This window comes from Mus caroli, unplaced genomic scaffold (assembly GCF_978045245.1).
Source record: "Mus caroli unplaced genomic scaffold, Mus_caroli_1 scaffold_7, whole genome shotgun sequence".
Taxonomy (NCBI): Eukaryota; Metazoa; Chordata; class Mammalia; order Rodentia; family Muridae; genus Mus; species Mus caroli.
The window spans coordinates 117,366,508-117,389,945 of record NW_028227262.1 but is presented as its reverse complement, the minus strand read 5'-3'; the positions used below and the strand labels follow the sequence as shown (position 1 = coordinate 117,389,945).

General features: G+C 44.6%; 1 protein-coding gene across 2 annotated transcripts in view; it reads right to left on the bottom strand.

The window, feature by feature from the left end:
• The window catches only part of Plxna4 (plexin A4), a 454,144-nt gene that overhangs the window by 91,412 nt on the left and 339,294 nt on the right, over positions 1 to 23,438 (bottom strand). For both annotated transcript variants that reach the window (XM_029478188.2, XM_021164546.3), the window contains 4 exons: positions 15,271 to 15,371; positions 3,293 to 3,416; positions 1,544 to 1,697; positions 203 to 302 (listed from right to left, as the gene is read on the bottom strand). In XM_029478188.2, coding sequence (XP_029334048.1) covers positions 203 to 302; positions 1,544 to 1,697; positions 3,293 to 3,416; positions 15,271 to 15,371 — 479 coding nt within the window. The remainder of the gene's footprint in view (positions 1 to 202; positions 303 to 1,543; positions 1,698 to 3,292; positions 3,417 to 15,270; positions 15,372 to 23,438) is intronic.

Genomic DNA, 23,438 nt, shown 5'->3' with positions numbered 1-23,438 from the left:
GCAGGGCTCATGCCATATGCTCTCCAGTTTGTCTCTTTCCATTCACACTATAGGTACAGGAGAGAGGCCCATCTTCTAGTGTTAAGGACGCCTCTTTGCAAGCCTCCATACAGTGATTCCTTGAAATCATAATGAGGTCTTCTGAGCTTTGCATGAACTTTGACCCTAGGGGCAGGAAGCTTAGTAACGCTGGGACACTTACGAATTGTGGACACTGCAGTTGTAGAAGACAAAGCTGGTGCTGGCGAAGGTCATCCCAGTCTCCTTTGACTTGAGTTGCAGCTGGACAACATGATGATCCCCTATAAGGCAGAGCCCACCAATGGGGGCCAGGGGAGGTTCAAAACCCAAGCCAAAGTCCCATTAGCAGTAATGTACTCTGGGGAAGAGAGCCACTTCCTCTGGGATGCTGTCAGCTTTCATAGGCCTCTCAAGATTCAGTTCCAGGATGGATCCCTCACACACATATACACACAAGCAAAACAAATTGGGTTTACTCTCCCTTCTCTGTTATGCTACTAGACACCCCCCAGTCACACACACACACACACACACACACACACACACACACACACACACACACAGAGTCAAATGTCCTCATGAGCTGTGCCTGAAAGTCTCATGGAATCAGAATGATAAGTAGCCAGGGAAGACTAAAATGTAGTCCCTCGGGAAAACCATTGCCAGTGTTCATGAGTGGCATTGCCTATATGTATAAATGTGTGCCCATACAAGCTCACTTCATCTCTGAGCAGAGAGACCTGGTCCCAATACTACCTCCTCTGTGGAACTCGGCTCCATGGAGCAAGAGATACTAGATTCCTCAGCTGGCTCCAAGGAGCCATTGGAGCCCATGTTTAATTCACAGCTCTGACCCTAGACCCGGCTTCCAGCCTTGTTCTCGGCCTTTCCCAAGAGTCTCATTAATCAACCAGCTCTGAATAAATGTGACAAACCCACATGGGACAGACAACATGAAATCACTCTACCCAGCCAGCCTGTCCATTACGTGTGTCTAGCCTGTGTCCACTCACACCCTTCCCAGGATAGTTGGTTGTAAGCAACAGGCAGCTATGTGTGGGAGGGTGGGGAGAAGGTGTTCTACAGTCAGAGACCCAGCCATGTGAGTGTGAAGAAATCATCATGGCACCATTGGACCTGCCCCATCATATCCTTGCTGCAGGCTAGCTTCCCTCTTCTACTCTTCCTCCAGCCTAGCTAAATGAGCAGACCACCACCTACACACACCACTACTGTTCTAGACTTGCCTCTACCTACCTTCTCTGTAGCTCCTCCTCATGTAGGATGAGGTAGAAGTTTGTTTGCTAAGCTGGGACTGAGACAGAAGGGCTGTACCAGTTCATTTCCAAGGGCAAAGGAGAAAAATCTCACCTCTATCTCTTTTAGCCATCTGCCCAGTCCCCATTCTGACTTATTCCTGCCCTTAGGCTCCATCAATACCCCACATCTGTCATGAGTTCTGCTACCCAGGCACAATGAAAAGTCTGCCACCCAACTTTGCCTCCTGGGACCACTTGCTCACCATTTTCTGTGATGATCCGGGGCACTTCCTTGGCTGCAGGGGAGTAGCACTGGATCTGATTGCCTATTACCAGCCCATCCATCTCTGACAGATCTTCAAAGGTACAGTTGACACCTGCTGACAGCTCCGGGACATTGTATGTCTCTAGGACCAGCTGTGAACCACAGAGCCAGGCAGGGGAAAAGAGAAGGGGGCGGTGGGGGGCAATGGGGAAAGAAAGGAAGGAAAGCAGGAGAAAGAGAAAGAGACAGACAAAGGAAGAAGAATTATTTACATAAACCAGCTTGTTACAAGAGTGGTGTAGAGAAGGCAGTGGGAGATAGAGATAGAGACTCAAGAAACCCACTTTGATCTGAATGGATTTGGTCCCAGAAAGTGGGAACACTTAGGGGATTTGTGTGCTAGAAGAATTCTGAACAGGACCAGGTTGGCTGATGGGACACCTCTTCCATCCGGTAAAATGAGAACACTAACTGCCAAAGTCCTAGTGCTAGAAGTCAGGGTCTGCATCCCATTCCCCCAACGTACCTACACTGCTCCCTTTATAGATAAAGAGATCACTGCCAACACTCATTGCTACATGGTCTTATTCTATCATTCCATATTTACTTGCACACCAACTAATCTCAAGCTGGTTAATAGGTAGTTAGGTATACCCGCTGAATACTTGATTATAATAGAGTATTACACCTTTTATTAAGCTTGTCATATAATACTATTTTCCTGCACATATAAAATGTATTTTGCGCACATTACCCCACGCTCCACTATCCTCTTTTTCATCCCTCGCTCTCCTATTAGGCCTATTTTCTCCCTTCTTGGCGCTTCCATTTTTATGTTATATATAAATATATGATGTTATGTCTCTTTAATACCCAAGACCCACACATGAGAGAAAACATGGTATTTGTGTTTCTGAGACAGATTTAAATTCACTTAAGAGTATGATCTTTTTTTTGCACCCATTTTTTTTCAAATAACATGGATGTGTTCTTTATGGTTGAAAAGAAAACGATTTCTTTGTGTAAATAAACCCTAGTTCTTTATTCAGCCCTTGGTTGACAAATACTTAGGTTGGGTCCACAAATTAGCAGTTATTAATAGTCCTACAAAAAGACATCACTGCTCAAGTATCTCATAGCCAAGAGGGGTATTATATCTGGGGTCATAGGTGGGGAGGGGAAATCTATCTTTGGTCTTTTAAAGAACCTCTGTGCTGATTTCCATAGTGCCTAGGTTCGGTTAAATTTATTTTTTTAAGATTTATTTATTTATTTCATGTATGTGGTGTATACTGTCACTGTCTTCACACACACTAGGAGAGGGCATCGGATCCCATTACAGATGGTTCTGAGCCACCATATGGTTGTTGGAATTGAACTCAGGACTTCTGGAAGAGTAGACACTGCTCTTAACCTCTGAGCCATCTCTTTGGCCCCTCATTTAAATTTCTATAAGCATTTGTTTTTATTTGCTTTCCTAATGATTGCCATTCTGACTTGAGTGAGATGGAATCTCAGTGTAGTCTTACTTTGTATTACTCGACCACCTTTGGTATGGTATGGTCATTTCTTTGTTCTGATGACTGGAACCTTTTCTTTAATTTTCTTACCCATGTCCCCTTTATTGTGCCCCCAGTAAACACTTCTTGGCTAACATCCCACCCCTGATATAGAGGTGCTCCTGGGAGGCCTTGGTGCTTATTGCTGAGGAGAGTTCTTCCCTGAAGTCGGACCTTCCCACCCTTACCAGCACGTTGTACTGAGAGACAGAGATGTTGTTGGGATGGACCGTCAGCCGGACACACTGCTTCATCTCTGAGGCAAACCTTCGGGGTTCTCTGGAGCGTTCACACCGTTCCTTCCGGGTGCACCTGGCAAGGACACACAAAGATGGGTTGGTCCAGAAAGAGGCAAACATCTTCAGATGCTCTTGGGGCCTATCTAAACCTGAAGTGCTGATTTTGTTTCCTTCTTCAAGGTTGGTCATCTTCTATCATGATTAGCTTTGGAAAAAGGAAGCAATCCCTAAAATTACCAAAAAAAAATAACCTTGAGTCAACCGTAATTCCCCCCACTTCCTTCAAAGTCACACGAAGAGTCATAGTCTAATCTACAGCACATTCACCCATAACCTCTGACACCCTGAACCCCTATTTAGCAAACCTCACTTCTTCCCATATATGTGTATAGTAAAATATATATGGTTTTGCCTTGGTATATGCAGTTCTGTCTGTGTTTCCACACCTTTTAACCCATCCAGTTCCATTGAGATTTATAGAGTACTTTATTTAGCTCTTTTGTACCTACAATCCCTCTGTCCTGACTTCAGGCAGATATGAATTATCTCCTTATTTCTCTAGAGCACCCTGGAGTTTCTTACAGTCCAGAAAATTTTATGTTTTATGTTTTATGTTTTATGATAATTACTGAGATAAAAGTAGCTCACTCCCACAAAGGAAGAGATTCTCAAGAGAAGAAACATTGTCCTCTGTCTTTTGGAATCCTCTGCACGCATTCTAGCAAAGGAGAGAAGTGTAGGTAGGAAAGGGAGAGAGAGAGAGAGAGAGAGAGAGAGAGAGAGAGAGAGAGAGAGAGAGAGAGAGAGAGAGCGAGCACAGAGGGGATAAATGGAATAGAGCATAGTAGAGCATCAGAACTCCATCTCTGTGGCACTGGGGGACTGCTACATAAAGTCTCTGTCACTGTTTAATGCCCGTGTTTTACAAAAGCTACTGTATCACAGGTGCACCACATTCAGTGTGGTCTTGGCTTTTAACAGACTTTACTGACAAGGGCTTGAGAAAGATGCACAGAAAACCAAAGTCTGTGCCCAAATGTGTACATCCCTAAGTTCACTGCATGAAGGTATCTGAGCTCAGAGAAGAATATTAAACCCGAGCCAGATAAACCTTACAAATACAGAGTTGTGTCCAGAGGCCAGGATTTGAATACTCTGGAATATGGATTACATTGTGAAGCACAGGCGGGTGAGGTGCTCCAGAGGGACAGGCGGAGATGAGATAGGACTATCTGGAAATCATTCCTGCATGGCTAGTCTCTTTGGACCAAATAGAAAAGGATGTTGTTAGGAGCTGTTGAGGGAGGTCTAGGCAGAGGGGAAAAAGGAAACAGTAGCTAGGGATAGGGAATAACATGGGGAGGGACATGGGAGAAGAATGTCCTTCTGGAAAGGCAGCTGTGGGGGTGGAGTAAGAAAGGAAGGGAGTAGAGGTACTGGGGTTTTCCCCATGGCCTGTGGGCCAACTCTTAGTCCTAGAGGAAGCCCTGCTCCTCCCAGTTGGAGGAAAAAAAGAAGACACCTTAGCCTCTGCTGGAGGCATGGCCTCCAAGTGCACAGCTGGAGATGAGAGTTTAGCTGACTAATGAGAAAGCACAAAAGGAGACAGCCAAAACTGCCTTAGAAGGAAGATGAGAAAAGAAAGGGGTCACCAAGCAGACCTTACAGTAAGTTGGATGAGTGACATGAAAGTCACCCCATCTCTCTATGGTGCAATCACAACCACTAGTTTCTGTGTGCTTACATAGTATAGAGGTGAGGACACTCTATACTATTTAAATTTCCTGTGTCCAACTCGTCTTAGAGGTCAGAATACCATAGAAGGGGATGGTAAGACACTTCTTCATCCACGTCATAGCTCATCTGAGTCCATACCAAGCCCAGGCAAACTCAGAGCCTCTGTTCCTTACAACTACGCTAAGCTTCTAGAAGCTTCCAGACTAAGTAGTGAGGGTGCAGATCCATCACCCCCACACCCCCACCCCGTGCAGACTAAACCATGTTCCTAGCCTTAATGGTTCTCTTACACCGCTAAGGCTCTTTAAACATTTCCTCTCCACCATTCCTCTTAGGTTCACCAGAAAGCACCTGACTATCATGGATACTTGTTAGACAATCCTGAAATCCCTGGCATGAATTCAAGAGGCCTCCAGATCAGGAGGGAAACATCAGGAGTGAGTCTGGGAGTCCCCACAGATTTCTTGGGCTGCTGGAGCAAACTACTGGCCACAAGAGTGTCTGACTCTAAGTCTTGGGAGTTAATTTACCAGGTCCTCAGCAAGGACTCCATTACCTTCAGCCATTAGGCTAATGTTATGAACTTTTGCAGAGTGTCTGAACTGACATTGCTATTAATAGTGTTATTATGCCCATTAGCAGCAGACCCAAAGAACGGGTATGGCTTCAATTATTCACTGACTCCCCAACTTTGAAGTTCTTGTTTTCAAGATGAATCAGTAGATCTGGAAAAAGGTATCTTTGATTAAATTATGAAGAGTGTGTTGTGTTGGGGAACAGGTAGAGCTGCTTCCTGTCCAAACATCACCAGAAGTCACTAAATAGAATAGATGGGCTCTATCTCTACCTCATGTTGGGGGAGGAGGCACAGGTTGCTGAGCAGGGACAGGTCTGACCTGTGTTGTTTGCTGCTACTCAGATTCCCAGGGCTGCATCTTGCTGCAGTTCTAGAAAAGTACTGCATACAGAAAACCATGTGTGATTTACAGCTTTAAGCACCAAGGCAAATGCTTAACCTCTTGATGCCTCAGTCTTTTCTTCTAGAAAATGGGAGCAACATAGTAGCAAACAGCGAGAGGTTCCTAAAGACTTCATGAGATAGAAGGCAGTAAGCAGTTACAAGGAGAGTGGTCCACAAGTGTGAGCTGGTATTGTTAGCCCATCACTTCCCTAACTCCCCATTCCATGGCTCCAAGCTGCAGCTGATGCAGAACGTTCCATCGGGCACATCAAAGGGAGAAGGGAAGGCTGTAGCAGCTTTCCTTACAGTGAAGGTGGAGGGAGGTTCAGAGGCCAGGAAGGACAGGGGAGTTTCTCTATGCATTCTGCATGCTATGGGTTATAGCTTTGTTTTCTTCCTAGCTGTCAAAGCATATTGAGAACTCAGCTCCCTCTCAGTGGACGTTAAGCTTAAGGTCAGAACCAGGGGTGTTTTGACATTTCTACCATCCTGCATGGTTCAGGAGGGTGGAGGCTACCATGTCTAAAAGCACAGACAACTGACCTTAAATGTGATGGGATAATGGCAGAGGAAGGACCGCAGCTTCTGATGTCTTATGGGGTCCATCAAGGTAATAGCCCCTGGCCGTCTGAGGACTGTGGTTGTCTAGTGGCTCAGGCCGGAGTTAGGAAATGTGAAAAGGGTTAATTTCTGGCTTTAGAAGAGCTCCTGAGTTGCTTCTCACCAAGGGCTCCAGTACGTGGGAAGGTATCGCTCTCCATTCTGCAATAGGGGCATCAAGATCTAGCTTCATCCATTTCCCATGTAGGGGAATTGGTACTTTTGCAGACTCAAAAAACATATGCTATGCAACTGAGTTTTTAGGCACTTGTCTCTCTTATACCTAAAGTTGCCTCTGTCCCAAATACAGATGTGCAGGTGACCAGCAGGCCCCACTGGGACCCACCTCCCCTTAGCCTCTGATTTAAGGTCTTCCTTACTGAACAGTCTTTCCTCCTATTCTCATTCTACTTCCTGTGCACTGGGCCCTTACAGCCCTAGACCAGAGGTTCTAACAGCTCCAGGGAGAAAGGCCCCAGGCCTCTGCAAGGGGTTATTATTCAAGCCAGTGGCTCCAATGAGATTATCCTCTCTAATGAAGCAGTTATCTCCGCCCTCCCCTAAGCCTGAACTTTCACTGCTGGAGAATTCCCAGCCAAGTGGAAAATTAGAAGGGAAAGGAATGGAGAAAGGAAGGGGGTGAGTGAGAGGGAAGGAGAGTGGTGGTGATTACGTTTAGTAGAAATTAATTCCTAAACACACAGGGAAATATTAACTCCCAGTGCTGCTGGCCAAGCAAACAGACTTCAGCATGGAAACCAGGTTCTTTGATCGGCTGGCTCAGGTATGCCTCCCAGCTGGAGAGATCACAACTAGGTGGTCTCTCCAGACTCTTCAGTGTGGGCCCACTGGGCTCAGAAATCAGAACCTGTTTCCATTTTCACCATCAGATGGTCTCCAACCCTCAGCACTATGGTTTGACCTTGTCCTATTCTTGAACTGAATCAGTAGGAGCTCTATGCTTAGGTCATAATGAAAAAGAAGAAGAAGAAGAAGAAGAAGAAGAAGAAGAAGAAGAAGAAGAAGAAGAAGAAGAAGAAGAAGAAGAAGAAGAAGAAGAAGAAGAAGAAGAAGAAGAGGAAGAAGAGGAAGAAGCAGAAGGGGAAGGGGAAGGGGGGAAGGGGAAGGGGAAGGGGAAGGGGAAGGAGGAGGAGGAGGAGGAGGAGGAGGAGAAGGAGAAGAAGAAGAAGAAGAAGGAGAAGAAGAAGGAGAAGGAAGAGGAGGAGGAAGTCAGAAGAAGGAGAAGGAGAAAGAGGAGAAGGAGAAGAGGAGGAGGAGGAAGAGGAGGAGGAGGAGAAGGAGGAGGAGAAGGAGGAGGAGAAGGAAGTCAGGTGGTCTTCCAGATGACCCCAGCTATTGTTTAGGTCTTCAATGTTTCCTATGGATTCATGTGTTATAGCTTTGTTTCCTGGTCTATGGTACTATCAGGAAGTGGAGGGACATCTAGGAGATAGGGCTTGGTGCAATGAAGCTAGGATATGGGGGAAGAGCTTTGAAGAGGCTATGAGACCAGGGCTGCTATGCTTTCCAGTTGCCACATGTTCTCTACCACATATTCCCACCATGGCATACTGGGCTGTCACAGGCACAATGTAACAGAGGCAAGCAAATATGAAAGACCAGGTGGGTTGTAAGCTGGAGTTGACAGATGAGGAGCAGAGGGTAGGAAGAAGATCCAGAGAAGGCAAAGATGCATCCTGGAAGATCTATTTTATTTCCAACAGTCTGTACTGAGGAAGACATTGCTTTTTATGTGAGACACATTGAAACAGTGGCTATGATTGACTCTGATCATCTTTGTTAGGTACTTTATCCAACGTCCTGGTGTTTTCAGGTCCTTAGTGTCATAAGGTACAACAGGCTTGGTACAGGGAAACACTGCTCTGTGCAATCATGGTGTTCCTCTGTCTAAGCACCAGTGTGGCTTGTCACTCTCCCTCTCTCTCCCTATCCCTTTCTTCTCTCTCTCTCTCTCTCTCTCTCTCTCTCTCTCTCTCTCTCTCTCTCTCTCTCTCTCTCTGTGTTTGTGTATATGTGTTTTTCTCTCTGTGTCTCTATCACTGTCTGCCCTTCTGTCTGTTGGTATGCCCTCCTGTGTGTGTGTGTGTGTGTGTGTGTGTGTGTGTGTGTGTGTAAATTTAAACAGGAGACAGCTTTAGAACCAGCTCTTTGGAATGTTCCCAGAGAGCCAGGATGTTAGGCCAGTAAGCTAACCATAATAAAGCTGTATGTTCATATGCTATATGCTTGTGTATACACATTTGTACATGTATGTATGTATGTATGTATGTATGTATGTATGTATGTATGTAAATGTACATATACATGCATGCACATATAAAAACAAAGGCAATGTGGACAAAAGGTGTCTCCCTTGATTACTAGACCCACTTATATTTTGAGACAAGGACCCATCACTGAGTGGGAATTTTACAGATTCAGCTAGGTTGACTTGCCAGTGAGCCCCAGGGATTCCCCCGATCTTTACGTCCCCAGTGCTGGGATTGCAGAAACATATAGACACACTTGGCTTTTTATTTACGTGCAAGGGATCTAAGGTCAGGTTCTCAAGCTTGCATGACAAGAACTTTATAGACTAAGCCATCTCTCCAGCCTCTCTGATTTACATGAGGTGGCATTCTTTACTTGTTGTCCTTACATTATGAAGCATCTATTAAACTCGTAAGTGTACACACACACACACACACACACACACACACACACACACACACTGGGGGCAAGGTAGGAGTCAAGACTTAAGAAAGGAAAGCAAGTTTTCTTAAATCAGTTTGCAGCTGGGTAACTATTGAGCCATGGGGAACAGAGTTGAATGTAATCCTAGAAGATACCTCGACATAGGTTGGTGTTAAGGGTGTAGGTCAAGAAGTTAAGAAACAAGACAAGGCTCTGGGATATGCTGACATGGAGCAAGGGTTGACTCATATCTTAGAGTAAAAACATCTTAGAAGATGATCAGAGATGTTGCTTAGGGAACCCAGGTGGCTTGTGGGCAGGCAGGCTCAATGCATAGTCAGTGGGGAAGCTGCCCTAAGGAGGGAAGGAAAGCTTTCTTGGAATGGTTGGCCCAAGCACTCCAATCCTGGGGAAGAAAAGAGAAGAAGGGGCTCTAGAAAGGAGGCCCTGGGGACCAATCCCAGCCTCTACTGACCAGGTCACAGACACCGTAGTTGTATCTGAGAAGTGGCTTCCTACACATCTCATCCTCCAGCTTTGACAGCATGTGGTAAGCTGGATCCTTTCGACAACACTCAGACCTTTGGAAAGGAATCTGGACCTCTCTGTCCACAGATAGCCTCTTAGGTTCTTACTATCCTTCTATTTTCCTTTCTATTCCCTCCCTCCTGTGTGGACAAAACACTACAAGAAAGAAGAAGTGAACATCTGTGTCACCCACTTGGGGAGGGATGGGGCTTCTCCTAACATAGGCCATCTCCAGGACCTGGAGGCAGAGATACTGTGTAAGTCTGCACATGATCTTCCCAATGGTGGTGCTCACAAGTCTTCCAAGGCAGGGTAGTGCCTGGGCCAACCAATGAGCTGGGTCTGCCACAGGCAGTGGGATCCCGTTACCTACCTAGACTAAGATAGGATTCTTTGCTTGGGAATAGTGCCAAGGCAGGGGAAGATGGGAGGGGGCTCAGGGCCTGCCAAGCCTGGAGGGTGTGTTCCAGGCCCAGGACAGGAGACAGCTGTGATGGGACAAAGGCAGACTGGGCTTGGCTGGTTTTATTCCCTTTTGCCCAGATCAGAACAGGTGGGCTCACACACAGAGGAATGCCTGGGAATGCAGGCTGGAAACTGCAGGCTGAATACATCGGCATCTTTCTGTTTGCCGTCCTTGCCATTAGGAAGACAGGCAGGCCTGCAGGCAGGGCTGGGAGCTGCAAAAGAATGCAGTGTGGGGACTTCTCCTCACCCCTGGGCTGGCAGGTACACACATTGACACATTCACTAGTGCAGAGGGAGGGAAGGCAGAAAGAAATAACTGTGCCATCTCTTCAGCCTACTCAGCCCACAACCTCCTGTGACCTCCCGGGTACAACAGCTCTTTCAGTGACATGGGCCACCTGTTTGCAGAGGCTCTGTCCTCAGGCTTCTTGTTCCTTTGGCTTCTTTTCTATGGCTTTCTCTCACCCTCTTGCTCACACACACGCACATGCACACGCACACGCGCACACACACACACACAAACACTCTTACTCCCTACCACCACAGGAAAGGTGGTCAAAAGTAACTATGAACACAGACAAACAGACTCAACCTCACACTTGGAAGGTCCTGTTTTGTTCTTTTCCATGGGCTTCATGAAGATCAAGCTTGCTGGGGCATGTGGCAAGGGCCGCTATCAGTTAGCATAGAGTCTTGCCCAGCATGGAAGCAGGACAAACGTGCTGATTCCTGTAACCATCATTGCACCAAAGGCTTGGTCCCCAAGAAGCTACAGGGCAGAAACAATATAACAGTAATTTTGTATTCCTGAGCCTAGCACTGTGTTCAGCATAGAAAGTGCAGGACTAGTTTTAGGTGTGTGTGTGTGTGTGTGTCCAAGTATTCATGAGTATGTACGTGTGTGTGTGTGTGTATGTGTGTGTGTGCCCAAGTATTCATGAGTATGTACGTGTGTGTGTGTGTGTATGTGTGTGTGTGCCCAAGTATTCATGAGTATGTACTTGTGTGTGTGTGTGTGTATGTGTGTGTGTGTGTATGTGTGTGTGTGTGTGTGTGTGTGTGTGTGTGTGTGTGTTCACAGTACTTTAGGGAATGCTGAAGCTACCCGTGCTGGTTTCTTGCTTCCTGCCTAGCAGAGCCTCTCAGGACCAACAACTCTAGACTGGTTCCCACACTAACTCTGTTACCTGTTCACACCTACCCCTCTCCTTTCTCTTGCTTTGTCCATGTCTTTCTTGTTGCCTCTAAATCATACATGTCCATGATGTGCCCACTGAAAAGGACAGGGCAGTGCAGGGCAGGAAGAGCAACTTCTGTGTTTGACCTGAACCAAGACCCATAGGTAGTACTGACCTTCTAGAGGGAGGCGGTGTTGTCTACCTGGGCTACCCGAGTTTACATATGTTAAAGTTTTTCAGACAGAACCCTTCGATCTATCCATTTGATTCCATACAAGTTTAGAATTGTGTGCAAATGAAAGGTATCTTAGAGACCCAAGTACCTGCCCTTGCTCACCCACCACGCACAGGTACTGTTCTTAGTCATTACCTCTGAGAGGGCAGGGGAAGGACCTGCTGAGTAAGTTCAGTGACTGGTAGTCTGGGCCTATGAGAACTCATGGGCTGTGTCCCACCAAGAGTTTACAAGACCCCTGGGTACAGCTCAATGTCCCTGCCCATCTGCCCTCGTCACCCACTCATACTATGGAGAGCAGCACCCTGATGGTGCTGAGATCCGGGGACTCTCATGACAACCTCTATCATCCATCTCATCCTCGAGTTTTCACGATAAGCCATGGCTCTCCCTCCTTACAAATGTAGATGCCAAGGATCTTCCATATAGTGCTGTGGCCAACCTTCGATACTTGCAGATTCCATATTTCAAATCCTGTTAACTGTTAACACTTATAAGTGGCTCCCGAAGCTTGTCCTCATGGCATTTTTGAGGTTTCTCATGACTGTATGCAGAGAGGGAAATGGTCCAAGACACATGTTCCCAGCTAGAGTAGGAAGAGGTGACATTCTGCCTTCCTGTTTCAGTAACTGCATTATAAATGAGGGTCCTTTGAGGCCTACTTAGTGCCACACTTTTCGAGTTTTGTACTTGTTTGACTTTGAAGGATTTACTTCCCAGTATTCCTAAGCACACCGAGGTCATGGTGTGACACAGGGAAGGTGTGATATGTGTATGTTAAAGAAGCATCATTCAACCAACTGTAAACCCACAAGCTGGAAGGATATGCAGGGAAATCATGAGACATGTCATCTGGGTATGAAATTATAGTTCTGTTGGCTGAGTTGAACGTTAATGAATTAACAATATTTACTAAGGAAGATACCTCAATACAGATGTTGAGCAAATGAGGTTATGTATCAATTCATTGGTAAGAATATGGCCAGTGGTTTCAGTAGCCTGACCCTCTATTCCTTTTAGGGGAAGTGGTTTGCTACTTTGCTAACTCATTCACAGTTCTTTATAGAATATCACTAGTACACACAATGCAAATCAGCTGTACTCACAGCCTCACAAGTGTACAAAACAGGAGAACTAGACTGCACTGATTTCAGCAAGATCCCCTGTCATAGCCACATAGTCGTTCTCACTGTGGCTCCTGGGGCAGAGAGGCCCCAGAAGCAGCAGCTCGGTGTTGGGCGGCAGACAAGACAACCCTTGTTCAGCCCCTGCTCTTAGTAAGGTTTGACATCTAGTATGCAGACTGGGGTGAGATGCGATTGCCAGGCTGAAGGAGATAAGGAGAAGCCGCAGGAGCATCTGCCAGCCAAGAAAAGACAGCTTGAAATGGTGACAGCCTCGGGGATTCAAGCACACCATTCAAGGACCATCTAGAAAATCACTGGAGTCTACCAAAGCCCAAGAGGAAGGACACTTGGGAGCTCTCAGCTGTTGCTGCAGCCTATGAGATCTTTGACTACTCTACCAGGGGTCTACTAACCACAAAGCATCTGACCCAAGTAGTTGGCCTTATCAATTCTCCTATAACTGAGTGAAGTAGGCAAATCACACATCCTCTTTCCAGGCCACAGGGAGAGTGCTGGGGAGATTTGGATCTGAATTCTGTGTCAGACGTTGCATTCATGTCTGTGACTGTTTCCATTAGGACATTCTGATACAAACTGCTGGTTTCTTTATAGGATATCCTGCTTTACGAATGACCCTGAGTATTTGGCTTTAGTTTACCCTTGTTTTTTGCCATATGAGTCAGAGAAAGGGGAAGCTGAGGCCATAGAGATAGTGTATGGGATTTTTTTCTTCTTCTTAGACTTGCTTAGCCCAGCTGTGGAGGTAAATTCTCACTGAGATCAGTGCCATCTGGGGCCAGAATAGCATCATGACACAAATTAACATGGACACAGAAACCTGTGTTTTGGTCCTAAAGGATTTCATGGAGGGGTCAGCTTTTCTGTTTGCCCTGGAGGGACACTAATACAATGCTATAGCTACTAAGCATGTTCCACCAAACAGTAAGCTAGGTGGCTTCCAAGTCCCCAAGGAAGGCATTAGGTTAAGAATGCATTCATTCCTTTTCTGGGAGATTCTAATGTGCAGGAGAAAGAAATATATCTCCTTCTTCCTTACAAGGTAGCATTAGGGAACTCTTCTGGCTTGACAGGAGCTGGTATGCATTCTAAATGCGCCTCTCCATTCTCCTTTGTGTGTGTGGGGGGGGGGGGGCAATGCTGGGTTCCACCACACTATTACCAGGGGCCTTGATGTACACTTTGAGCACAGCTTCCAACCTATCTTAGAGTTGTGTGCATTTCAGCGTGGCTCCATGGTTCTCAATTTCTCTCTGTTATAATACCCCTAACACATTTCAGGCCTTCCCTTAAGGACTCAAGGCCTCATTATGTCCGGCACCCAGAAACAGGGAAGTTGGCTGTTCTCTTGGAAAGACTTATGAGAAATTAGGAGGGTGTTTTTAACTGTCAGAATCTAGAGAATATTTCCTTTCTATGGAAGAGGAAAGAGACAAGATCCCACCTTCAATTTCTTATAGTTTAAAATGACTGAAAATTACAATAAGTGACATTGGTCCCAAGAAATTCAGGTTGTTAATGGGAAGACTAAAATCTTACTTTATAATGTGTGCTAGCTCAGAGAATACCAGGTTTCAAGTGGCCATAGATATCAACCATAGCTAAAGTAGGGCTAAATTCTATTCAGATGGGTCTAACTCTGGTGGCTGATAGGAGGGGAAAATAAAGATCTTGGGACTAGAGAGATGGGTCAGTTGGTAACTATTCTGCCAGAGGACCCAGATAGAATTCCTAGCATTTACACAGCAGCTCACAAACACCTGTAACTCTAGTTCTGGGGATCTGAGACTGGACTCTAGTGCTCCAAGCAAACACATAGTGCACAGACATATATGCAGGCCAAATACCAATACACATAAGATAAAAATTAATTACAATTTAACAATGATCTTCAGTTCTTTCCTCTTTCCTGGCTAGTTGACTGCATCTCTCAGTTCAGCCATCAAGTTACTATTTATTTCCACTTTAATATGACTTTAACATTTATTGTCTTCTAGAGAATAAATGGAGTCCCCCCTAAAGTCGACATACAGGGGGGGGGGAGTACTGTCACGATGTGTAGGGGTGCTCTGTAAATTGAAGTTGGACAAGTCCAGGATTCTATCTCTGTGCTTCCTCAGGGTGTCATGGCCAGGGTGACTGCCATATTCTGACCTGTCATCATGCCATGGTGCCATTGCCATATATATCTTAGTGGAGCTGGACAAGTAAAAGTGAACCCAAAACGAACAAAAGAGCAATGAAGCTTGCAACAGATGGAAGAAAGGAAGGGTGAGGATGAAAGGAGTGCACATGGGGTGAGAGGAAGACAGAGAGGAGGAGGGTGCAAGCCCCTGGGAAGAAACAGGAGGAGGCAGGAGGCCGTGATCAATGGTACTCACGTGTTGTGGAGCACACACCAGCCACAATGGGGGTCACCTGAGCCGAGACACTCGCCACAGCTCCGATACTGCCCACAGGACTCCACAGGAACTCTGGTAAGCTAGAACAGCACATTGAAGACCAGACGGTCAGTCACCAATCTTCAGAGTCCTGATGGCTCACAGCTAAGATTATCATTCTAAATCCAATCACGTCACCCAAGATACCAGACGAGCACGATGGAGCTTAGAGCCCCAGAACCAAAGAGACTTTGAGGCGACATATTGGAGTAGGTGACTGCATAGCATCCTGAGGATACAACCACTTTCTCGGTTCTAAGATATGTATCTGGAAATCAGGCGACATTGACTTCATATAAAATACCATAAAAATAGACTTACATGCTACACTTTTAAAGTTTCCCATTACCCACACCCCCAAATATTTCTGCAAATACTCAATCGATTGCCTATTTGTTTCCTATCAAAGCAGTGCGGCTGAATGTTCATTCTTTCTCCATCTTGTTTCACTTTCTCTCACACACCCCCCTTCCGTTAGGTCTTGGCACTTTTATTTTTTCCAGAGCGTACTGAGCCCTCACCCAGCACCCTTCTCTCTTCTTCCTCCTCGCTGTTTAACAAGGTGCTGGATCTACCCTGTGGCTGTCTTCTGCCTTCGCCTGCTCCGTACTGTTGACCAACTTGCTCCAAAAACTGATTTCACTGCGGTTCTTTCAAAGATCAGCCTTGCTATTTTCCCCCTACCCACACCCTTTTCATGATTCGAGGCTTCCTCTCCAGCCCAGAGACTTTACATTCGCTTCCAGCAGCAGCTTGTTAACATAAAATGTTCCACATGACATTTTCACTTAGCTCAAATGCCTCCATTTCCTGCGCACACTTAAATATCGTTTGAGTTTCTTTGTTCTCCATGGCAGCCTTGATGTCGCCTTACATGATGCCCAAGTACCAGTTATGTAGTAGGTATTTAAAGATGACACTTGATCAGATGGAATTTTTATTTTCTTTTTATAACCTTGGTCTTTATTTTCCATTTTGCTAGTTTCTTCTTTAAAAAAAAAGTTTATTTTTTTTAAATTTTGGGATATTTTATATTATCTATTTTTATCCCAGTGGAGAGCTTCTTGCCTAATCTTTTAGTGACTAGATGGCAGGACAAACTAGCTACAGCCACCATCAGAACTAGCACAGTAAATTGTACATGCTGACCCGGCTGAACCATCTCTGCTCATGAGTGAGTACAGAGGCTGTTTCCCCTGCTGTTCCATAAAGCATCTGTGCTGTACAATTATGTCCACTTGGCAGGGGCTACTTGTAACTCACGCACAGTCAAACTGGCACCAGAGCCTGCTCAATTAGTCTCCACACTCTTTTGGAATTAATTAATAATTAATTCCAAGTCCCACCACGGGCTCCTTTCCCTTAATTTCCTCATTTCCTTTATCTATCTTTTTGTAGCTGTCTCTCCTCATTCTTCGCAGCTTCACCCTTGGCCTTTATGGCTTGCTCTTATGACGTGGCTTTGAATTTGGAATTTTCTGTATTTTTCACATTTATTTGTGTGTGTTCATGCATGCACACTCGCACACATTTATCATGCACACATGTGGGGGATAGAGATCAACTTCAGGATTCATTTTCTCCTTCCACCATGCAGATTCTAGGGATAGAACTCAGGCGAGCAGGCTTGGCAGTGAGCATCAGAAGCCACTAAGTCACCTCTCTGGCCCCTGGAATTTTATCATAATTTCTCTCATTGCCCAGGTGATTTCCCCATGACCTCAATGCCTTTATAATTAAGTTTGATGATCAGGTTTTATGAATTATATTGCTGCCTCTGCAGGCAGCTAGGAATTTAGCTTATTCCTATTGCCACTAATTTTTCTGCCCCTCCTTAAGCAAAAAACCTTCTAGTCACATCAACATATGCATAATAGTGCCCAACCCAGAGGACCCTGACACCTAGGAATTCAGGAGTAGGAATGAGATTCATAAGCTATTTTCAATATTTCCAAAAGCCTATTGGAAATTGGATTGTTGCTGTTTTATGTGGTTATGCATACTCATGTGTGTCCCATATTAAAATAGGAAATATATTATTACTTAATAAATGCAGTTTGTTTAGTAGACAGAATCTTTCAAAATGTGACTCCCTGAGGGGAGATATAATAAAAGGGACTATAGATGGTGAGAGTTGGGAACCATAAGTACATAATCATGTGTTCATGGGTTCCAGCTGCCTGTCTGGCACTCCATATTTTGCATGGGCTTAAAGGAAAAAAATATCATGGCTTGTTCAATCAAAAGCATTTTCTTGGCCTAAACTTAACTAACACTCTCTCCAGTTTCTCATATTGACATGTTTGATAATCTGTCTTGCATGGAATATACCCTGGAATTCCAGGGCTAGCCCTGGGGTTTCAGGGTTCACTCTAAGGTATGCCCTGCAGTTCTGTAGTATACCCTGAGATGCTGGGATTCTGCAATGTTAGCTTGGTTTCTGGGGTGTATACCCTAGAGTTCTAGCGTATTCCCCAGGACTGTAGGGTTTGCCTTAGAGTTCTGAACTTTTTCCTGGGATTCCAGGGTGTTTGTGTTGTCTGGAGTTCTTGGGTATGCCACTTTGAGGAAAGAGCCAGCCACTGAGTAAGCCAGACACCTCAGAAACCTTTGCATTCTAAATATAACTTGCAAGTGGTTTTTAATAATGTCAATAGCCCAAAATTATAAAATCCTTCTTCTCTTAATTTTAAACAGCTGCCGTTTTCTGTTTGGTTGGAAAGGATGCTGGGGCCTGAAGAGGGAGGTTCAAAGCATCCTCAGCCATTGCTAGCAATGAGAACCTTGCTGTCTCTGAGACTTGGTTTTCCTGTCCTTAAATATGGAGATAAACCCTGCTCCCATTGTTCCTATTCCTGAAGCATATGACCACAAAATGGATTCATAATGGGTGTGGGGTCCAGCACCTCACAGGTGATGGTTAAGATTTACACAGGCTATCCTGTGCACAATCCACCCTCTGTAGCTCAGTACACTGACCATTCTCCCAAGTCATGGAGACATCACAGAGCCTTCCTATGTTTGGGGAGCTACAGACCTGTAAGACATAGCCCTTCTTTGTCCTTTCATTATGTCATTTCCTCTTTGAGTGTGACATCAGCCCATAAGACATTCACCGGTCCATACTTCAGATAGGGCTCTCAAGTTACCTGAGCATCCTGGACTAATTCAGACCCTATCTTGGCTTCCAGGTGAGCTCCATGCTGTTCTTTGATTTCAACTAAACACCTATATGGGACCAGGTACGCAACTAATCTCCAAAAGTTTGAGAGCTAGGTCTTGGCTACTGCTTTGCTCCCATCTCTCCAGATGAACTTGAACAATTCTCTCTGGGTCTCTTTTCAGTTATCTATAAAATAAGCAATGGTATGGGTTCATTCTAGAATCCCTTTTGGATCTGATATTCCAGCTGCTTCTAAGTGTCTAGACAAAACCCAAGTCACCCAAGGCACTCCTCTCTGTTAGACTTTCAGGGGCATGTGTAAACATGACACTGGGGACTTTTGAGAAACACACCCTGAGGACCTGGGAGTCTAAAGTTTTCTCTTTGAAAGGGTAGAGATCTTTACCTTCCTTCCAACTAGTTCCCACCAGGCATCATGTCATTTTTACTACTTGCTTATGAGGCTGATCTAAACGTTCCCCAGTCTTTTAAAGCATGGATGCAAAAATTAAGGAGCCATACCGGAATTCCAATAGGCAAGAGAAAACAGTTATCCTTTGAAGGATTAATATCATCTCTTTTCCCTTTGCAGGACCTCCCTGGGGAAGGGCAGGAACCAGGAATTCTCAGAAGTCCCTCTCTCAGGTAACCTGCTCTCCAGCATGGCCTAACACTGCTGGTGGCTCCATCTTCTCTAGCCACAGCTTTGGTTGCTTCCTTGTGGACAATTCTAGAATGTGTCAGAAGTTTTCCTGACACTTTAGAATTACTTTTGCAAACTGGAATTAGTACAGCCATTTATCTCAGTTACAAAATATATACACAAAATCCTGGGTTCCCTTTTACCTCTTGCTAGTATGTTGCAAAGGTGGCCAGATGGCTTCTCAACCACCTTGCCCCTATGAGTCCTCACTCTCCCCAGGGTCTGGATTCTCTATCTACACTGGACACCAAATAAAGCTGCCTCTCCACCCCCCCACCCCCACCTCAGTTCCTCCCCTGACCCTGGAACACAAACCACTCCAGATGCAGAGCCACACGATTAATTAAAAGCACCACACGCTGATTAAAGTCTTAAGCTACAGTGCCAGGCATGCTAATTAACCAAGTGAGGGAATTTAGACCACAGGAAGAGGTGAAAAAGAAGTGTGTGTGCTGAGGGGCTGACTTCTGTTGGGAGAACAAATCAGATGACAATGTGACCTAAGCTATCATAATGATAGATGGTGTCAGAGACCACAGAAGATTGAGGTCCCTCCCCTGGCCACTAGATTCCAGGACAGGTTGTTGATTGATGTGGCTACAATGTAGCCTTTAGTGCTTCCAGAGAGGGAGCCCCAGCCCTATTCAGGACCACCCCACATTAGAGCAGAGGGAGACTGTAGCTCCTGGAACAAGAGTGGGATCTGCACAGAATTGTCTTGGTACACTGTCTTCTCTAGGCAGTGAGAAATTCCTCAAAAACAGATTTGCCATGTGAGACAGTGACTTTGCTACCAACTACACAGTCAAAGGATGAGTAAGACGGGCCTCAAAGACACATTTGCACATTTATGTTCATAGAATTATTTTAAAATAATTTTATTATTTAAATTTATTTATTTATATTTAAAAATGGAAGCTACCTAGAAGAATGGATGAACAAAATGTGGTATGTGCACACACTGAAATGGTATCCAACCTCCAAGGGAAAGGAAGTTGGGGAGCACACATCTGTAATTCAGCACTCTGGAAGCTGAGGCAGGAGAAGTAAGAGGCCAAGCCTGGGCTACATAGAGAGACCTTATCTCAAGAAGTCAAGAAAAGAAGGGAGGAAATGAGAGAGGGAAGAGGGGAAAATTCTACATAAACATTAAGGATGATATGTTACATAAACAGACAATCATCGCAACACACATGAGATTGCCAGAGATTCACAGTGACACGTTAGAATGGTGGCAGCCAGGGACTGAAAGGAAAAAGGGAGCATTGAATTGCTATTGAAATGGGTACAGAGGTTCAGGATAGAAAGACAAAATGTTCTATACATGACTATACCACTTATCTGTACCCTAATGCCCATGAGGAGCCAGAAACAGTTAAATAGCTAATTTCATGCTATATCTATTTTACAGTCATTATTAAAACGCTATAGAAATGGTCAAGATTGGATGTTGGCTCATCTTCAGCAGAGCAGAGTTCACATAAGAAGACCTGCTCACTCTTCCGGTCAGAAAAGCACCGGGGTAGCGAGGGCACAGGGTCGGCTGACACTCGCCAGCTACCCACAACAACCGCCACAGGATCTTAAGACTTCTGGTGAGTGGAACACAGCTTCTGCTCCAATCCAATTGCGCGCGGGACCTGAGACTGCATTAGTTAGGGAAGCAGAAACCGGCCTGAGTAGGGCCACAGGCCTCATCCGGCTGGATCAGCACCGGGGTACTGCCAGCTACCCACGACCCCTGCCACAGGATTTTGAGACTGCTGGTGAGTGGAACACAGCTTCTGCTCCAATCTTTAAACAGTGACAACGACAACAACTAACCCCAGAGATTACCAGATGGCGAAAGGTAAACGTAATAATCTTACTAACAGAAACCAAGACCACTCACCATCATCAGAACCCAGCACTCCCACTTCGCCCAGTCCAGGGCACCCCAACACACCGGAAAAGCTAGACACGGATCTAAAAGCATATCTCATGATGATGGTAGAGGACTTCAAGAAGGACTTTAATAACACACTTAAAGAAATACAAAGGAACACTGGTAAACAGGTAGAAGACAATAAAGAGGAAGCACAAAAATCCCTTAAAGAATTGCAGGAGAACACTGCTAAAGAGTTACAAATCCTTAAAGAAAAACAGGATAACCTAATCAAACAGGTAGAAGTCCTTAATGAAAAACAGGAAAACACATCCAAACAGATGATGGAAATGAACAAAACCATACTAGACCTAAAAAGGGAAGTAGACACAATAAAGAAAACCCAAAATGAGGCAACACTGGAGATAGAAACCCTAGGAAAGAAATCTGGAACCATAGATACGAGCATCAGCAACAGAATACAAGAGATGGAAGAGAGAATCTCAGGTGCAGAAGATTCCATAGAGAACATCGGCACAACAATCAAGGAAAATGTAAAATGCAAAAAGATCCTAACTCAAAACATCCAAGAAATACAGGACACAATGAGAAGACCAAACCTACGGATAATAGGAGTGGATGAGAATGAAGATTTTCAACTCAAAGGACCAGCAAACATCTTCAACAAAATTATAGAAGAAAACTTCCCAAATCTAAAGAAAGAGACGCCCATGAACATACAAGAAGCCTACAGAACTCCAAATAGACTGGACCAGAAAAGAAATACCTCCTGACACATAATAATCAGAACAACAAATGCTCTAAATAAAGATAGAATACTAAAAGCAGTAAGAGAAAAAGGCCAAGTAACATATAAAGGCAAGCCTATCAGAATTACACCAGATTTTTCACCAGAGACTATGAAAGCCAGAAGATCCTGGACGGATGTTATACAGACACTAAAAGAACACAAATTCCAGCCCAGGCTACTATACCCAGCCAAACTCTCAATTAACATAGATGGAGAAACCAAAGTATTCCACGACAAAACCAAATTCACACATTATCTCTCCACGAATCCAGCCCTTCAAAGGATAATAACAGAAAAAAACCAATACAAGGACAGGAACCACGCCCTAGAAACAACAAGAAGGTAATCCCTCAACAAACCTAAAAGAAGACAGCCACAAGAACAGAATGCCAACTTTAACAACAAAAATAACAGGAAACAACAATTACTTTTCCTTAATATCTCTTAATATCAATGGACTCAACTCCCCGATAAAAAGACATAGACTAACAAACTGGCTACACAAACAAGACCCAACATTTTGCTGCTTACAGGAAACTCATCTCAGAGAAAAAGATAGACACTACCTCAGAATGAAAGGCTGGAAAACAATTTTCCAAGCAAATGGTATGAAGAAACAAGCTGGAGTAGCCATTCTAATATCTGATAAGATTGACTTCCAACCCAAAGTCATTAAAAAAGACAGGGAGGGACACTTCATACTCATCAAAGGTAAAATCCTCCAAGAGGAACTATCAATCCTGAATATCTATGCTCCAAATACAAAGGCAGCCACATTCATTAAAGAAACTTTAGTAAATCTCAAAGCACACATTGCACCTCATACAATAATAGTGGGAGACTTCAACACACCACTTTCACCAATGGACAGATCGTGGAAACAGAAACTAAACAGGGACACAGAGAAACTAAGAGAAATTATGAATCAAATGGATCTGGCAGATATCTACAGAACATTCTATCCTAAAACAAAAGGATATACCTTCTTCTCAGCACCTCATGGTACCTTCTCCAAAATTGACCACATAATTGGTCACAAAACAGGCCTCAACAGATACAAAAATATTGAAATTGTCCCATGCATCCTATCAGATCACCATGGACGAAGGCTGATCTTCAATAACAAAATAAATAATAGAAAGCCAACCTTCACGTGGAAACTGAACAACACTCTTCTCAATGATACCTTGGTCAAGGAAGGAATAAAGAAAGAAATTAAGGACTTTTTAGAGTTCAATGAAAATGAAGCCACAACATACCCAAACTTATGGGACGCAATGAAAGCATTTCTAAGAGGAAAACTCATAGCTCTGAGTGCCTCCAAAAGGAAACTAGAGAGAGCACACATTAGCAGCTTGACAACACACCTAAAAGCACTAGAACAAAAGGAAGCAAATTCACCCAAGAGGAGTAGACGGCAGGAAATAATCAAACTCAGGGGCGAAATCAACCAAGTGGAAACAAGAAAAACTATTCAAAGAATCAACCAATCAAGGAGCTGGTTCCTTGAGAAAATCAACAAGATAGATAAACCCTTAGCCAGACTCACTAGAGGGCACAGGGAAAG